The sequence below is a fragment of the Myxocyprinus asiaticus genome, chromosome 26, assembly GCF_019703515.2.
Source record: "Myxocyprinus asiaticus isolate MX2 ecotype Aquarium Trade chromosome 26, UBuf_Myxa_2, whole genome shotgun sequence".
NCBI lineage: Eukaryota > Metazoa > Chordata > Actinopteri > Cypriniformes > Catostomidae > Myxocyprinus > Myxocyprinus asiaticus.
Window position 1 is genome coordinate 30,828,606 of NC_059369.1, and position 16,726 is coordinate 30,845,331.

Sequence of the window (16,726 nt, forward strand, 5' to 3'; positions counted from 1 at the left end):
GAAAAGAACGTTTCTAGAACGTTAATAGTTGGTCTACCATATGGGAACCATACACTGATGTTAGGGGAAGGTTCTTTGTTTGCTAGGATTATTTATGTAATATTGCAGTATAGTTGCAGAGAGGTTCCCGGAATTTAGCCGTGAAGACAACGTTAGTGTAACCATTATGCACACCTTAAAACAATCCCTTACAAAAATAGGGAGTTCTGGCAAACTTCGACACTCATTATTTTCACATGCAAATGAGCTTTGCGGCAAATTCTTCATTGTCGCCAAAGGTTTGATGCAGGTTCTCCACTACCGGTGAAGAGCACCAAACCTCTGGCAAACATTTGCGGCAAATCGCAAGCTCATCTGCATGTGTGGGAAATTAGCGGCAAGTTTGTCAGAACTCTAGATTTTTATTTTATTTTTTTGTAAGTCAAACGTTGTATTTCTGTTATAAAAAAAAAAAAAAAAAAAAAAAAAAAAAACCTTAAAGCTCTATTCTGGAAATGTTCTGGGAACAAAAATTTTGACACATCTAACGTTCCTAGAACGTTCTGCACTGAAAACCTAAACTGTTAAAAGTTTACCTAAAACGTGCTTCACGTGGTAACATCTAACATCTTTTATTCAAGTCATATAATATAGTTTAACATCACCAAATCCACCGGAATGCAACTACAAAACTAATGTTAAGGGTTAGATCAGGTAACAATTAAGGTAACAGGTGCAGGTTACCACTTTTACAGTGTGGGAACCAAAAATTGTTCTTTTGGAAGACATGTATCCATGAACTTGCGCACCCCGTTACAAAAGACAGCCAGGATCCTGGTATACTGTACAACACAAAGGTGACGGATATTCCCATGCAGAGGACACACCCTCTGCTGGCAACTACACACGCTAGTGTTTCCCACACAGAACACGTGTAAACGCACATCGTCTTTCACTAATCGTTCTCTCTTTTCATCACGATTGCTAAACCTCCATCACAGGTTTATAGTTTGCCGCTTCGGGAGAACATTGGACGAGCCCAGCTGAGCGCGTACTTGGGTTACGCGAGGGTAAAGCACTCAGCCGCGTTCAGTGAGTGAGTGAGTGGGAAAGTAAATGAGATGAAAGCTCAAGTCAGCGAGCCAGCAGGTCGGACATTCAAAGCTTCTTAACTGCAGCAGGTGGAAGGAGCAATAGCTAGAAGAGGAGGAGGAGGAGGAGGAGGAAGAAAAGAGCCCACCCTGGACTCCAGTCGGAGTGTGGAAAGGACCCGTGCGTAAGACAGATAGGTAAACCACCACAGTGGTCTGATCATCTACCTGTGCATCATTTAGCACATTTATTTAATTCATTTTCACGCAGTGACCTTCACGATGGACAGATTGACAGTGTGAAGAAAGTGTCACTAAGCAGGCTGTTCGGTACGCGCAGAACAAGTCCCCAAATGTCTGCTATGAGGATGGATAGAGACCGAAAGAGTTGGCACTCCTGGGACAAATCGAGCATGGACAGAAGGAGTGACATTAGGGCGATGATAAGGGATGTGGAGCGGGTACAGCAATGGACTGTGATTTTTCTGGTCTCACTCGCTCTGCAGCCGCAGGTAAGCCGGTGATTACGCGCTATTTTCAGCCGCCGTTTACCCTGCCTTGACTTTTTTCACGGTTGTTTTCTCTCCCCAGTGCTGTCCAGAGACAATCCGCGTTTGTTTTTCTTACTTAACATCTCTTAATAACAGATTTGCACCTATTGCGTTTTGCTGCCACCGTTTGGAGCCACCTGTTGTTCCATCTTTCTTTGTTGCGCGCTGCACTTGTCGCTCTTTTGGGCGTTTTTCCTCATTTTCATGCTGATATTTTCCCCCCTCATAATTAATAATGGCTCTTATACTACAAAACTCAGCGGTGCTGCCCTTAAATATCTTAATCTAACAGGAATTTGTTGTTATATAGCTGTTTCTGCACACAAATTATCTGTTTATACTGTAACCAGAGAATTTAAAAACAAGGCTGAACATATTTGTGTATAAAATATACCCTGTTTGAGAGAATTATGTATCATTGTTTAGAGAGAGAGAGGCCTATTGTTAATTTCATTATGTTTACATTAGACAGTAAAGTAGCAGCCATGGTGATTTTGTAAAGAAAAATGGGCCTCTATGTGACCATGTGATTTTGCTTTTGTTTGCATTCCCAGAAAACATCTGATTATACTGATCCATTTATTCCATCCATATGGCTGTGCTGCATTTAGTAAAGAGAACACATACAGTATGTTTATACTTGCTAAGAATCTCTCGTAAGGAATATGGTTTGAAAAGGAACATACCGACTTTACTCACTGTTTAAAACCAAAATGCATTTGAAAAGAGCAGTGTATAGTCATCCACCTCTGAAGGCCATAATATTCGACACCATATAAGATTCTACTCCATACACCTCCCACCACATCCACGTACTATTCCAAGCTTCGAAATATTCGCTGGGGCTGTTGGTCTACGGTAGAGATGACACATCACCTGCTGTGGAGGGCAGGCCCTGGGTATGGGAACCCTTTTACTGCATGTGTGTTCTGCTGGGCTACTGAACATACCAGTCCTGACACCAAGGGCGTGTGAAAACCGCACATATTTTGTTTCTACAGATTCTACAGTTTTGTACAACATGAGCTTTGGTTTCAGAATGCTTTAAAGATTATTGGATGATAATCTCAAGACTTTTCAACAGTATGTTGCAAAAAAAAAAAAAAAAAGATCCAATGATAAAAGAAAAGCAGATTCTACACTGAAAACCCTAATATGTTGACTCGGCTTAATGGCATCTCCAAAACTTGTGTTAAGTTCACTTAAGTTGGTATTAATATAGAATGAACTTTACTATTTAAGGTAAATAGATGCAAGGAGATTTCAAGCTGAAGTATGTAATTTCTGAGCCACTAGCGCCACCAAACCTTTTTTCAAAACAGCTATCTAAATACACCCCCTGTGTCTAACAAAGATAGTCCTGCCCACAACTTACGCCACTGGTTGAGTAACGTTGTTGGGGCGGGTCTAAGCGGGTCGCTCAAATCAAACAGAGCAATTATAGCGCTACAGAAAGGCAGTGCTTACACGTTTCGAGAAAATTAACCTATGAATGGCTTACTTATAGCTGTCTCTGCATGTTAAGCTGGGATAGGAGAAAGTATTTTACCATGGAAAATGTTACATACTTTAACTCAGATTTGCTGTTTAAATGTTGTTGTTTCAACTTAATTTTATTTGAATGGACTCAAATATAGGTCATGTAATAACACAGTTTAAATAATGAAGATTATAACTGATTCTAGGTCAGTCATCAAATAACCTTATTTCTCCATTGAATTGCATATGTGCCTGTACTTCAACTGCACATGCACAAGGAAATGGAGATAGTGTAAACAGGGTCCAACTTGAACAAAGGGGACACAGATCACCCTAATGGTGACATCACACAAAACAGCTATTTGCAACAAAACAACATAAATAATACTGCAAAAGAGCTAGAAACTCAAGGAAAAAAAAATGGAGGATTACATTGTTGTTTTAAAAAAGGGACAAAGTGGCAATGCTTTGTTTTTGGGGGGTAAGAATAGTTTTGCATAGGCTGCACATGTGTAGAAATGATGTTTGATAAGGAGAACTGTTGCAGAACTGTGTCAAATAGGCCAGCTGTGTTCTTTAGTTCTGTGTTGGATAGTGATGGTCTTTTCAACTGAGATATTTGAACAGTAGTCTTTCATGAATTGCCGGATGTATGGAAAAGTTATGTGATGATATAAAGATGATTTTTTGTTAAATGACTAATCAGGAATGGAAAGTGAAACAGATTAGGGTTTGCTTTTGATATTGGCAAGTGTGATAATATAGAGGTTTTGCTTATGCAAAACCTGAAAATGTCAGGGAAGTTTAAAATTGAGATTTCCAGGGCTGGAAAAAAATGATTAAAAGTACTAAAATCTTAAAAAGACTTTGAAAAGGCATACTGAATTAAGATTTTTCCAATTATGCACATTACGAAAACATTTAATCGGCTTGAAATGTATCTTTGTGAGTGCAATTTCTATAAAATCCAGTAATCACAAAAGACTGAAAAAGTCTTGGAAATTAATTGGGCAAAAGATGTGGGGACTCTTGAAATAGTAAGTGGGTTGAATCGTTACTCAGTCCCAGCCTTTCAATTTGGTCGTCGTCCCCTCATGTTATGCACCAATCCTCTATGTTTTGAATAGCAGCATCTCTTTGTCTCTGATGTTGGACGGCTGGAGTTCAGCATGAGTCTTTGTTGGGTTTTAATGTCTTGGTAATGAATTCTGTGATGCAGTTCCACAAGAGAGCCTGCTGAAATACAGGTATTTTGGGAATGACCCTGGCAGAAGAAGAAAGAGAGATGGAGAGTGATGGCCGGTGGTCTATCTACTGAGTGTTTGATGTGTCCATGTTTTAGGAGCAGGAATGGGACAACATGCCATGCCGCAGCAATGGGAGGACAGTGCACCCATTCAGTGGCCTGCCAAGCCGTGGGGTCAAGGGGAGAGGACAGGCACTACCGAGTCTTACTGTCTGACTCTGCTCGGAATGCCTCATTCACAGGAGAATCTGTCTCTTTTTGTGTGTGTATCTTTGTTTCTGTGAGATGCTTCAGGATTTTCCTTGTATTTGCATCTTCATGTCAAAGTAATCATGTTGGTGTTCCAGTGAAATTGAAAGAGTGCCTTACCTTAAAGGAAGAGGTACCTGAAAAATGAAAATTCTGTCATTACTTGTGCCATTACAAAGCTATATGTGGTTATCTTACTGTGGAACACAGAAGTAGAAGATTTTGAAGAGCTGTTGCCATACAACAAGTTCATTATGACCATGTCTGTCAAGCTCCAAAAAGGTTAAAACATCCCACGATAAAACTTGTGCACTATAAAAGTCTTCAGAAGCCTTAGTTTTGTGTGAAGAGCAGCCATAGACGTGAGGGCTTGAGTCATATGGACTACTTTATGGTGCTACTTTGGTGCTTGACAGTAGGGGTCGACCAATAGTGGGTTTTGCCGATACAGATAACAAATGTGGTGGGAAAGGCTGATAACCGATTAATCAGTCGATGGTTTTTATAATCGATTTAAATTAGTTTTTTTAAAATGAATTTGTCTTTCCTTACTACGACACGCACATACATAGAGGCTAAAAGTCCAAGTCCAAAATACACTAATTTTAGGACTTTTATTTTGAAATGTTGGCGATTTGGCTCCATTAAAATGCTGTACAGTATAATTAAGTATAATTACTTACCAAGTTAAGATTTTACAGAATATATGTTCACCAGATTTAATTATATTCAAGGCTTTTGTGTAAATATATCACTAGATGAGTTTTTTTTTATTTATTTATTATTATTTACAATATATGAAACTGGATACACGATGTATGTGGAGGTAAAAGGAATGTGCAACTGTAGGCATAGATTTTTGCCGATAACCTATAGTTCCAAAAAGCAACTATTGGATTCAGCACTGATTAATCGGTAAAACCCATATTTAGATCTACCTCTACTTTACAGTCTATGTCACTATGAACTGTCATTACATGGCAAGGGCTGTGTAAATATTCTTCAAAAATGTCTCCTTGTGTCTTCCATGGGAAAAAACCACAGCATACAGGTTTGGAATAACATGATTGTGAGTAAGTACAGATATTTTTGAGTGAAGTATTTCTAATAGACTTGTGCCATAAAAGCAGGCTGCATATATTCAGTTTAGCTGTCTTTTCCATTAGATCTAGTTGCTAAAACAAAAAGCTTTTAATGGGTTTATGGAAAAAAAGGACATGGATTTTCTGAGATTTTCTTTGGAAAATCCGTTTTTTCCTCCTACCGTGAGATAGAACCTGAAATGCCCAGCCACCCCTCTGCAGAGATTTACAGCAGTATGTATGTGTGTCATGAAAAAGTTAGAACTGAATAAAGGAATTGCAACAATGAAGACAGAAAAGTCAGAACATAACAATGAGAGACCTGTTCCCAGGTGAAAAAGAAGAGAAGAAAAGAATGATACATTCGGAGAGGGAAAGATAGGAGTCGTGTTGTAAATGTCTTCCCCCCTGGGAAGAAAGCGAGAGTAAAGAAGGGAGGGGTAATGATATAGAAAAAGAATAGAAGTGAGGGGTAGAAGACTAGGAAGTAGCTAACACAAGGGAGTAAGTAAAGAAAGCGTGTGAGAGAGGGAGAACAAAAGAAGTAAATAACCTGAAGGGAAAAGATTGAGATAATAAAGTAAAGTGAGGGTGCAAATGAAGAGGGTGATTACAGTGGGGAAGAGGACTGGAGCTGTCTGTTTAGACAGAGGGATTTTGCATTCAGTCAATGTTATCTAAGTTTTTCTTTGTGTCTTTATTTGCCTTTAGATGCAAAGACTACTAGAGTCATTATCTGTCTAGGTTAATGGGTTCTCTTGTGTTTTGTTTGAAGGTTGTTGAATGTAAAGGAAACATAAAAAACAGATTTGAATATTTTGAATTCACATATGTCACTTAGTCATCCAAACCATCAGGGCCTTTGGGCATTACTCAAGGCAAGTTTGTTTGTGTGCATGCAACCACAGTATCTTTTTTCTGCTTTTGTGGTAATGCATGACTTAAAGGGTTAGTTCACCCAAAAGTGACAATTCTGACATCATTTACTCACCCTTGTGTTACTCCAAACCCATATGACTTTCTTGTGGAACACAAAAGGAGGAGTTTAGCACAATGTGCAAAATGCAATAAAAGTGAATGGGGTGTTGTCGAGCTCCAAAAATGACAGGAAAGCACCATAAAAGGATCATACAAGCAGTAAAGCCAAGTCAAGAGGTGTCGCACCAGGTTTGATGTCAACGAAGTTTGATGTCACTGACGTCAATCCAGAAAACGTATATGATGAGAGATTTTTGATAGAGACTATCTCATCGCCTATCAGTTTTCAAAGAGAATGCGCATGAGCATTTTTTGCAAAAAAAATGCAGTTTTTGTTTGTGTAATCTGAGCTGAAAAAGCACAACATATGATACCATTGTTTTTAGATTTTACTGCTGATTTAAAATTTGATATTTGATCACAATCTTGACCAGCCATTTTGGAAATTTCGGTCTTTCCCCATTCAAGAAGATAGGAGTTGTAATAATATCCACTGAAAAGAACTGTCCAGAGGCATTACAAACATGACAACCGAGTTATCCGACTTGCCTTAAAGGGACTTTGGTCAAACTTGGCAAGTCACATCTTGATGCGCCATGTTCGAATGTACACAAACACAAATGAGTTTTAAGAGGTATATAGTATGGCTTCAGTTATTTTACTGCTAATGATAGACATACTTTACTAATACTTTCCATAACTAGTACTGATCATTTTAATGGTCATGTTTTTGCCTCAAAAACATTAGTGAATCTTGCCTGTATACAGAAAAGAAAGACTAATTAACATCTAGATGTGATAAAACTCTTTTCAGGGAAATATGAACAAGTAACAGCTAGAGAATTTAAAATTCATAACTTTTAAGGGTGAAACTGCTGCTTCCCACCATAATGATTTAATGTACTCATTTCAGTTTTGTTTTCCTCTTTATTTTCCATTTTGTAACCTCCCTGTTTTGAACTTTCATAGGTGACGTGTGCGGTGGGCACATTTGAGGTGCAGGTTCGACAGTGGCTGAACCCTCAGGGCTTTCTGCAGAACGGTCAGTGCTGTGACCCCCTGGCCAGTGGGGGGCAACGCTGTTCATCAGGTGATCAGTGTGACACCTTCTTCAAGGCCTGTCTAAAGGAGTACCAGGCTCGGGTCGCACCTACTGGCACTTGCACATATGGCACTGGCAGCACAACTGTCCTGGGTGGCAACTCCCACACCTTACATCATCATGGTAACGAGGGAACCGACAGCAGAAATGGACAAATTGTTATTCCATTTAAATATGCGTGGCCAGTGAGTAGAACATTCCTTAATTTACCATCTTGGCGATCCCTATTGCAACACTGTTAAAGTTAATGCATAATTTCTAGATACATCATATATTGTTTAACTCTGCCATGGATTGCTGCAGACATTTTGATTCTATGTGCAGGCTTCTTAATTTGTTCTTATAGAGATGACTGAGCATTTTTCAGTATCTCAGAGGGGTGTGTTTCTAAAAGGTTGCTGTCACGTCACCATTTATGTGTCACTATTAAACTGTCTCAGTTGCTGAGATATCACCTCTGCTGCTCAGATTTTAAGATAAACAAATCTTTTTTGAAGGATTGTATGGAAGCATTTTGCCACTATCCACAGCAACTTTGAATTGCACCCTTAAAGGAAAATTTCACCAAAATGATAATTCTTTAATCATTTACTCACCCTTATGTATTCATATGACTTGTTTTCTTCTGCAGAACACAAATGAAGATATTTTAACTGAGATGTCTTTTTGTCCATACAATGTAAGTGAATGGTGACCACATTTTTAAGCTTTAAAAAGGACATAAATGCAGCATAAAGGTACTTCATACTACTCAAGTGGATTAATTCATGTCTTCTGAAACGATCCAATCGGTTCTGGGTGAGAAAATACCTTTTTTTCACTGTACATATTGCCATTGCAGTCTCTAGGCATGGTCATGATTTCAAGTTCGATTACACTTCCTAGTGCTTGATGCATGCCCAGAACGCTAGATGGCACTAGCAAATATAATCGAGCTTGAAATCATTATCGGCAAGGAGACTGCTGATGTCAAGATTTATAGTGAAAAGGAGTAATATTCTGTTCTGTTCTCACCCAAAATCGATTGGATTGCTTCAGAAGACATGGATTAACCACTGGAGTCTTATGGATTACTTTTATTTTGCCTTAAGTCCTTTTTGGAGCTAGATAATTTGGTCACCATTCACTTGCATTGTAGGAAACATACAGACATCATATCTCCATTAAAATATCTTCGATTGCTTTCCTTGGAAGAAAGAAAGTCATATAAGTTTGAGATGACATAAAGGTGAGTAAATGATGAAAGAATTATCATTTTTGGGTGCACTATTCCTTTTAAAGTTGTTATGAGACAGTTTCCTTAAAGGTGCAGTATGTAAAATTCAGAAACCCTTGTTATTAATTACACCTGTGGCCGTTAAGTGAACTGCAGCCAGCTATCTGTTGCTCGTGCTCGCGCTCGTGCACACACTCCATAGGGATGCAAGCGAGCATCCACCAAAACAATGATGTAACGTACAAAGAGACTGAACGTGATCCACCGGCATCATGCTGACAGATGAGGTAGCATAATTAAAATTACACAGTTATGATTGTTTTACTACAAACTTTGAGAATGTATATTATATTTAACTCTCCAGTGCCGGAACAGGGCTAAAACAAAGTGTGGCTATAGGTCTGACTATGCGAGTTTGAAGTAATCACTTTTCTTTGCATGAGACATTGACTGCATTTATACGATAGCCTATGTCGGCGTTAGCTAGCTAGGCAGCTTTATTAATAGCTGTTAGCTAAATTTGGTGGATGATGACAGTAGCTGTTTATAATATAGACTGTACATTATTACGTATATACAATTTTGATATATCGATGCGCTATAGTTTTATAATAATATTTATTATAATAAGAATGTATATATTTTCTGTATAACAAAGTTACGTTACACTAATGAATGGGTCTTTTTGCATAATCTTGAACATTGTCTAGCATTCATTTCATGTGTTATTGTAGTTTAGCTAAAATTACACAGATCAATCCTTATGGCACTATATTTCAAATGCTTTGCTGTTATGTAAGCTTACCTGTCCAACAAGAAGTATACCAATTCAGGGTCGGTTTTGATCCCTAAAACCCAACGAAGGTCCTTCAAGGAATCAAATGCCCTGCCAATGTTCACTCTAGTTTTCGCTCGACCACGATCACGTTCCCGCTTAGCCAGAAGGGATTCAGTTGATAAATGTTTTTTTGGCTTACTCGGAGTTTGTGTAGGAGTTGGTACTGTGCTGGGAGCCGGACATTTGCTGGATTCCATCTCTAAGATAATGTTACCCAGTGTTGCAGACTGTTGTCGCTGTTGAATAGCGGAAGAGAAGCTACTGTCTGAGGCAAGGCTCTAGGGAGTGCGCATAAACGTCACATCCTGTGGATTTTCCCGGCAAAAGTGACCCACTCCCTTTGCATGAAAATCAGTCTACAGGCTTTAATAGACAACCTAGGAAGTCCGGGAAGGGCTCATTTTTTAAGTAGCCTTTCACACATTGGCAAAAAAAGGGCGAATATTACATGAAAATTGTTACATATTGCACCTTTAAAGGTGAAGTGTGTAATTTTTGCAATGTCAAGTCATTCAGTGTAAAAATGCATTCTCCTATCCAAGCTTAATGTTTAGAGGCAACTATAATTAAGCCATTTGTAGGTTGATTTCTCCCAAAAGTGTAATATCATCATAATCAAAAAGTTGCCCTGTTTGTTTGAGCATCCTGACCAACCCGACACAGCAACATTGCCTCAACCAATGGTGTGAGTTTAGGGCAGGACTATCGGTTTGTCTAAGCAATATAAGATGAGGGGATTTTTGGGAAATCAGTCTGAAAACCAGTCCATTTTTTTAGGGTTTAAGCTGATGTGCTATTTTTATAAACTTGCTGATAGGAAGTATTCGCTTAACCTTGATCTGACCTGATTGGCATTATGGCGAGCATACAGAGGTGGTAATGTTGGATAACTGTTGGCCAGACCTTAGGCACGCTGTGCCAGGGATCCTTACTAAACTTCACTGCTGTGAGTGATGCGGTCAGCATTTGGCTCGCTCCAGCCTGGATCTTTAAACTGATTACACAGAGTCTCTCACTCATTGATTAGTGCAGATATATAGTGTGTGTGTGTGAGTGAAAGAGAGAATGAGAGTAAAAGATTGTGGCACCAGTGCATAGTTATGAGATAAGTGACTGAACGTTTTTTTTTTTTTTTTTTTTAATTTTATGTATTTGCATTGTGTAGGCAGGAGATAAGAGCATCTAGTTTTTAGCAATGTACAGTATATTATAATTACATGGCTCTCTGTGATAGGCCTACTTAATTCTGATGGGTCAATCATGGCATTTTGCAGTCAGTATTTTTGTATAATGACCTCCAAAGTGCATAATTGACTGTCTTCTCGACTCCCAGGAGACTTCATTCATAGCTGTGCTAGACTTCTCTTACTAAAATGTATATATTTATATAATTTTAAGTGAGAGATTTACTCTCTGTTCATTACCTGGGTTTCCATCTAAATGGTTTGCATTTTTTAAGCACATTACTAAAAATGTGACTAATAGACACTGCAGTGCCATCTTTGATTTTTAATAGGAATGGCAACTAGGCTGTGAGGGACAGACTTACAGTCTCTTCAATGGGCTGTCCTGCAGTTTAAATGGTTTTTGGATCATTCCGCAGACAAAACATTGAAAAAATATAGTTTCAAGACCGCTCAGTAGTCAAAAAACTTTAGACAACATGAGTTGTGGAAAATCAGATGTGATCTTGGAGCTTTTTACAGCTTTATACAGTGTGTGCCATTGAATAGATGGTAAGTCTATTCCTCACAGCCTCGTTGTCATTCCCATTAAAAATCAAAGATGGCGCTACTGTATCTAAGGTCTATGAAAATACGAATTGTTGCGCATTTCCATCCACTACGTCATGCGCATTATCTTGAGGGAGCCGCCTTGTCATGATGGAGCAGCTGAATGACCTCCTTGCTTCGAGAAAAGTTTAATTTGCAGGATTGGAACAATTGTACCTGGTTTTATAAAATTCTGCCAGGACACTCCACAGAATAAATGTAATATCTGATACAATGAGGGCTGAAATGGCTGCGATCCCCATACGCTGCCAGTGTCTGTATACCTGGGAGTGTCCACGCTCTAAGGTGTTCTGGCGGATTGTGAGGACCCCCTTTAACGTCCAGCTGTGGGTTAAATACTTCTGAATGTCAAGGGCTTTTTTGAGAGTTTATTCGCATATCAATTGTTTCCATTCAGGATTTCTTATGCGCAACTTCAAAATGCGGATAAAAATAGTTGTATGGAAACATAGCTATTGTCTCCTTGCCCACAGCATGTGTCTCATCCACTCCACTTTCTGTTAACCTAAAAACTCTTTTCTCTTTCTTACTCTATCAGTATGTCTCATTGTTTTCTATCTTCTCTCTTATGTGAAACATAATCTCTTATTTTTTTCACTCTACTCTTCAAGACATTTTGGCATCGTTAGTTTATATACTTTCGGAAGTTGCAGAGCAGACAGACCCACTATCGCTACAGTTATAAGGCATTAATCGTTAAACTTAAAAGCAAATCTTTAATAAGACCACAGTGATTTAACACTGGTATGGTTTTTCATGATGTAATTTCTCAACTTCATCCAAACTAGACCTCACTGAAACATGAAGAGAGGGAAAGATGTCCAAGACCCCAAAAAGGAAACTCGTCTAACCAACTCATCTCTCATAAATTGCCTCTCTTTTGTTTATCTTGAGATCATGAATGTCATGTAAAAATACTAAATGGTGTGTCATACACAGTGTATTATTTTTATTATCAGAATCTTAATTTTAATGGAGGGATTGTGTATCAATCCCTCTGATGAGTCACAGAAATCCCCAATATTCGAAAGATGAGTCTCATGACCTCCACTTCCCTTCCCTGTATGTACTGTGCAGCATTACAACCTGCTCCGGGCCACAGAATCACTTCAAAATAACTTGGCAGATGGAGGAGACTGATGGGCCATTGCAAAAAGAGTTTGAAGGCATTGCTTGATTTTGTTTGTTTGGTGTCTGGAGAATCCTGGGGATTGGAGGCCTTTACTTACTGTGCCACAACTTACTGTGCTGCCTTGCTGTCTACTGCCTACATAGACAGCTGCCTTCTGAGGCAGCATCATAACTGAAATGGCCTGCTGAAAAGACAGGGGTTATTGATCACAAGTAAATGTTGTGTTTTAGATCTTTGGAACACCATCATGTCGGCTGCTAGGGCTGGGCGATATATTGAATATTCAAGATATAATTGTGATGATTTTGCTGATGATATAAAATTAAGAATTCCTAAACAGCGCACCATTAGACTCATTTCACAATGAATCAGAATAACATCAGAATCATCATGTAGCCAATTTTAAACCGCAAAAGGCTGTAAATTTATGACATGAATACATGGTCTGTGTGTGCTTTAGAGGGAACGGGTGATGCGCTGCTGCATGCCTGCTATTGATGACAAGAAGCTCGCATGATACACTGTTATCAGAGGTCTCAGGGTGGTTGACGTGCATTGTGAAAGCAAAGTGCTGCATGTTCACACAATTGTGCAATTACAAACATTTGTAACCGCAACAAGTTTTTAATACAAATCTAAAATCACGACACAGTATTACAGAAAAAAAGGAAATCTCACCAGATTTGTATTGAGAAACACTAAACTGTCATACACTGACACTGCGTTGAGTTCTGCCAAAATAAAAGCTCTAGGTGAAATAAATATGACAGAAACAAGTTACTGTTATAGAAATAAAATATAATCCTCAAAATAATAGAAATAATTATTCAGTATTATATAAAAACAATAAACTTGACTGGGTCCCACAATAATAATTCAGTATTGTATAATATCCAACTGGGTTCCATGTTCATTCACAAAAATGTTTTGAGTAAAATTATATTTAGGTAAATAATGTTTTTTTATTAGACTGCTATGTATCATTGTATATGGGTGCATATAAATGAAAACACTTAATTACAATTCCTTGTGTTCATATAGTTAAAAAAATTGAAAAATATGCTGATTTTTACTTAATGCATTAAACATTTTGAATCTACTTGAGCACAGTGGCTGTTTAGTTGAAATTAAAACAAAAATAAATCACTTTAAAGTGATTTCAGAGCATAATTATAATTATCAAGATACGTATCGAATATTGTCAATTGGCTGAAAAATATTGAGATATAATTTTTGGAGCCATATCGTCCAGCCCTGTCGGCAGACACTTACGATGCTTTAAAATGCTGTCTACACAGGCAACTTACTAGGTTTTTGGAACAGAGCCTACTGTATGTTTGTTTCTGCCAATATGATTATTATTGTCTGGGAGTTTTAGGATCTGTCCAGTGTGGTTGGTTGGCAGGTCAATTAGGCAGGACATCACAATCAGGCCAAGAAATCTGGTATTATGTTTGTGATTACATTCATTTTGAGTGGTAATAATGTTTTCAATAAAACAAAGCCAGCTGGAGCTTTGGTGGTGGAGAGGGAAATCATCGGATGCAGGCCAGCTGTCCAAGTCTGAGAGCCTTGGGCAAATTTCTCTCTAATTTCAAAAAAATCCCCTTTTCTCCCAATTTGAAATGCCCAATTCCCACTACTTAGTAGGTCCTCATGGTGGCGCGGTTACCTCAATCCGGGTGCCGGAGGACAAGTCTCAGTTGCCTCTGCTTCTGAGACAGTCAATCTGCGCATCTTATCATGTGGCTTGCTGTGCTTGACACCGCGGAGACTCACAGCATGTGGAGGCTCATGCTACTCCCCGCGATCCATGCACTAATCGCGACCACGAGGAGGTTACCCCATGTGACTCTACCCTCCCTAGCAACCGGGCCAATTTGGTTACTTAGGAGACCTGGCTGGAGTCACTCAGCATGCCCTGGATTCGAACTCGCGACTCCAGGGGTGGTAGTCAGCGTCAATACTTGCTGAGCTACCGAGGCCCTCTAATTTCTAATCTTAATTTATTCTGAATTCACACACTCTCAAGTTGATGGGACTTCTCTCTATTCCAACTGCAAAACTTTTTCAAAATTTTTGCAAACATTTATTGAAGTTAAAGATAGATCACCCAAAAAGTCATTATTTACTCACCCTCATGTTGTTCCAAATCCATATGACTTTCTATCTCCCATGGAACATAAGAGGAGATGTTAGGCATAATGCCTCAGCTGCTCTCTTTCATACAATGAAAGTGAATGGAGACAGAGACTGTCGAGCTCCAAAAAGGACAAATAAGCATCATAAAAGTTAGCCATACAACTCATGCACTATTTTCCACTTCTTCTGATCGATCTTTTAGAGGAAAATGCTGAAATTTAAGTCGTTATTCAGTGAAAAGCTTGGCTTGAAAATCTTTCTTTACCATTTAGTTTGATTGTATGGAAAATTGCAGCTCAGACATTCCCCTATAAATAAATCCTTTGTGTTCCACGGAATAACTACAGTCATATAAGAGTTTGAAACGATATGAGATTGAGTAAATAATGACCAAATTTTCATTTTTGGGTGAAGTATTCCGTTAATATATTCTACTTTATATGCAGATACATTCATGTGTGTACATGCAATGCAGGTATTCATGAATGCATGTATGTTTGCATGTGTATAATAGTGTGTCAGAAGTTTTAAAGAGTCACTAATGTGAGTGTGAGAAAACTCTACTGTAAAAAAGACTGTCTGGATCAGTTTCAGGGCAGGGCTGAAGGGCAAGAGAGAGGGAGTGAATGGATTTCTGTGGGCATCAAGGGGGTGAAAGAACAGTATTATCTGTCCATCTTTGTGTGGTGGTTAGGGTGGAGGGAGGGGAGGGGGGTATCAAAATCCAAAAGCCTCAGGTGAGGAGACAAACAGGTGAGTGCAATTATTATGAGGAAAGGTGAGCTGTTCTCTCTCGCTCCCTGGCTTTCTTCCTCTCTCTTCTCCTCCTGCTTGCTTTCTGATCCTCTCTTTCTCTCCCTTCCTCTCTCTGTTCACACAGAAAGTGTCGATTGCTGAGTGATGACCCACACAGTGTGTTTTACTGTTAAACTGTGTTGTCATACTGTAACACTTTGTGGCTCCTCTATTGTTTAGCATTTCCTGATTAATGGTGCTGTGATTGAAGATGTTGGCCTTTATGTGGTCAAACAGAAAATGAGATCATCACTATCCCTCTCTTCCGTTATGAAGAGAGATGAAAAGAAAAGAGAGTGGGTGTTTATAAGAAGGATGAATGGAAATGGAGAGGAAGTTGATGTGTGTGAACTCTAGGTTGTAGGGTTTTGGAATCACTGGTTTTTGTTGGTGTCTTTAGTGTCCAAAGTCATAACCTTTCTCTCACCCCACAAACCGCAATAAAAGGCAGAGGGCCAGATAATCTGGGACTGGGGGTCAATGTGGGTTATTGGGGGGAGTATAGCAAAGGGCTGTGAATAATCACCATCCGAATGGGTCATTCTGTGCCAACATAACCAAAGGTCCTTGGGTCCAATTTTTCTTTTTTTTTTTTTTTTTACTGGTGAAAGAAATACATGTAAGATGGTCAAAACCAAAATATTAAATTCCATGGATCAGTCTTTACTGAGTAATCCATTATTTTGCAGAGGGTGGGTCAAAATAATAATTTTCTATGATTTTGGAGCAAAACTAGCAGTAAAAAATAACCTTAAAAAGGTGTCAGCATCATTATGTTTATTCATTTAATCACCCTCATGTCATCCCAGATGTGTATAGCTTTCTTTCTTCTGCACAACACAAATTAAGATTTTTAGAAGAATATCTCAGCTCTGTAGGTCTACACTTCCTATAGCGCCATCTAGCGCTCTGCGCATGCGTCTAGCACTAGGAAGTGTAATTGAGCTTGAAGTCACGATTATGCCTAAAGACTGCAATGGCAAGTTTTATAGTGAAAAAGTCTGTTCTCACCCGAAACTAACAAATAAATTCAGATAAATTCAGAAGACATTG

At 38.8% G+C, this 16,726-nt stretch overlaps 1 protein-coding gene across 1 annotated transcript in view; it reads left to right on the plus strand.

The window, feature by feature from the left end:
* Positions 1-785: 785 nt before the first annotated feature.
* LOC127416881 (protein jagged-1b) overlaps positions 786-16,726 on the plus strand; it is a 69,064-nt gene continuing 53,123 nt past the window's right edge. Inside the window, exons 1-2 of the mRNA XM_051656469.1 lie at positions 786-1,582; positions 7,625-7,942. Coding sequence (XP_051512429.1) covers positions 1,424-1,582; positions 7,625-7,942 — 477 coding nt within the window. The 5' untranslated portion in view covers positions 786-1,423. The remainder of the gene's footprint in view (positions 1,583-7,624; positions 7,943-16,726) is intronic.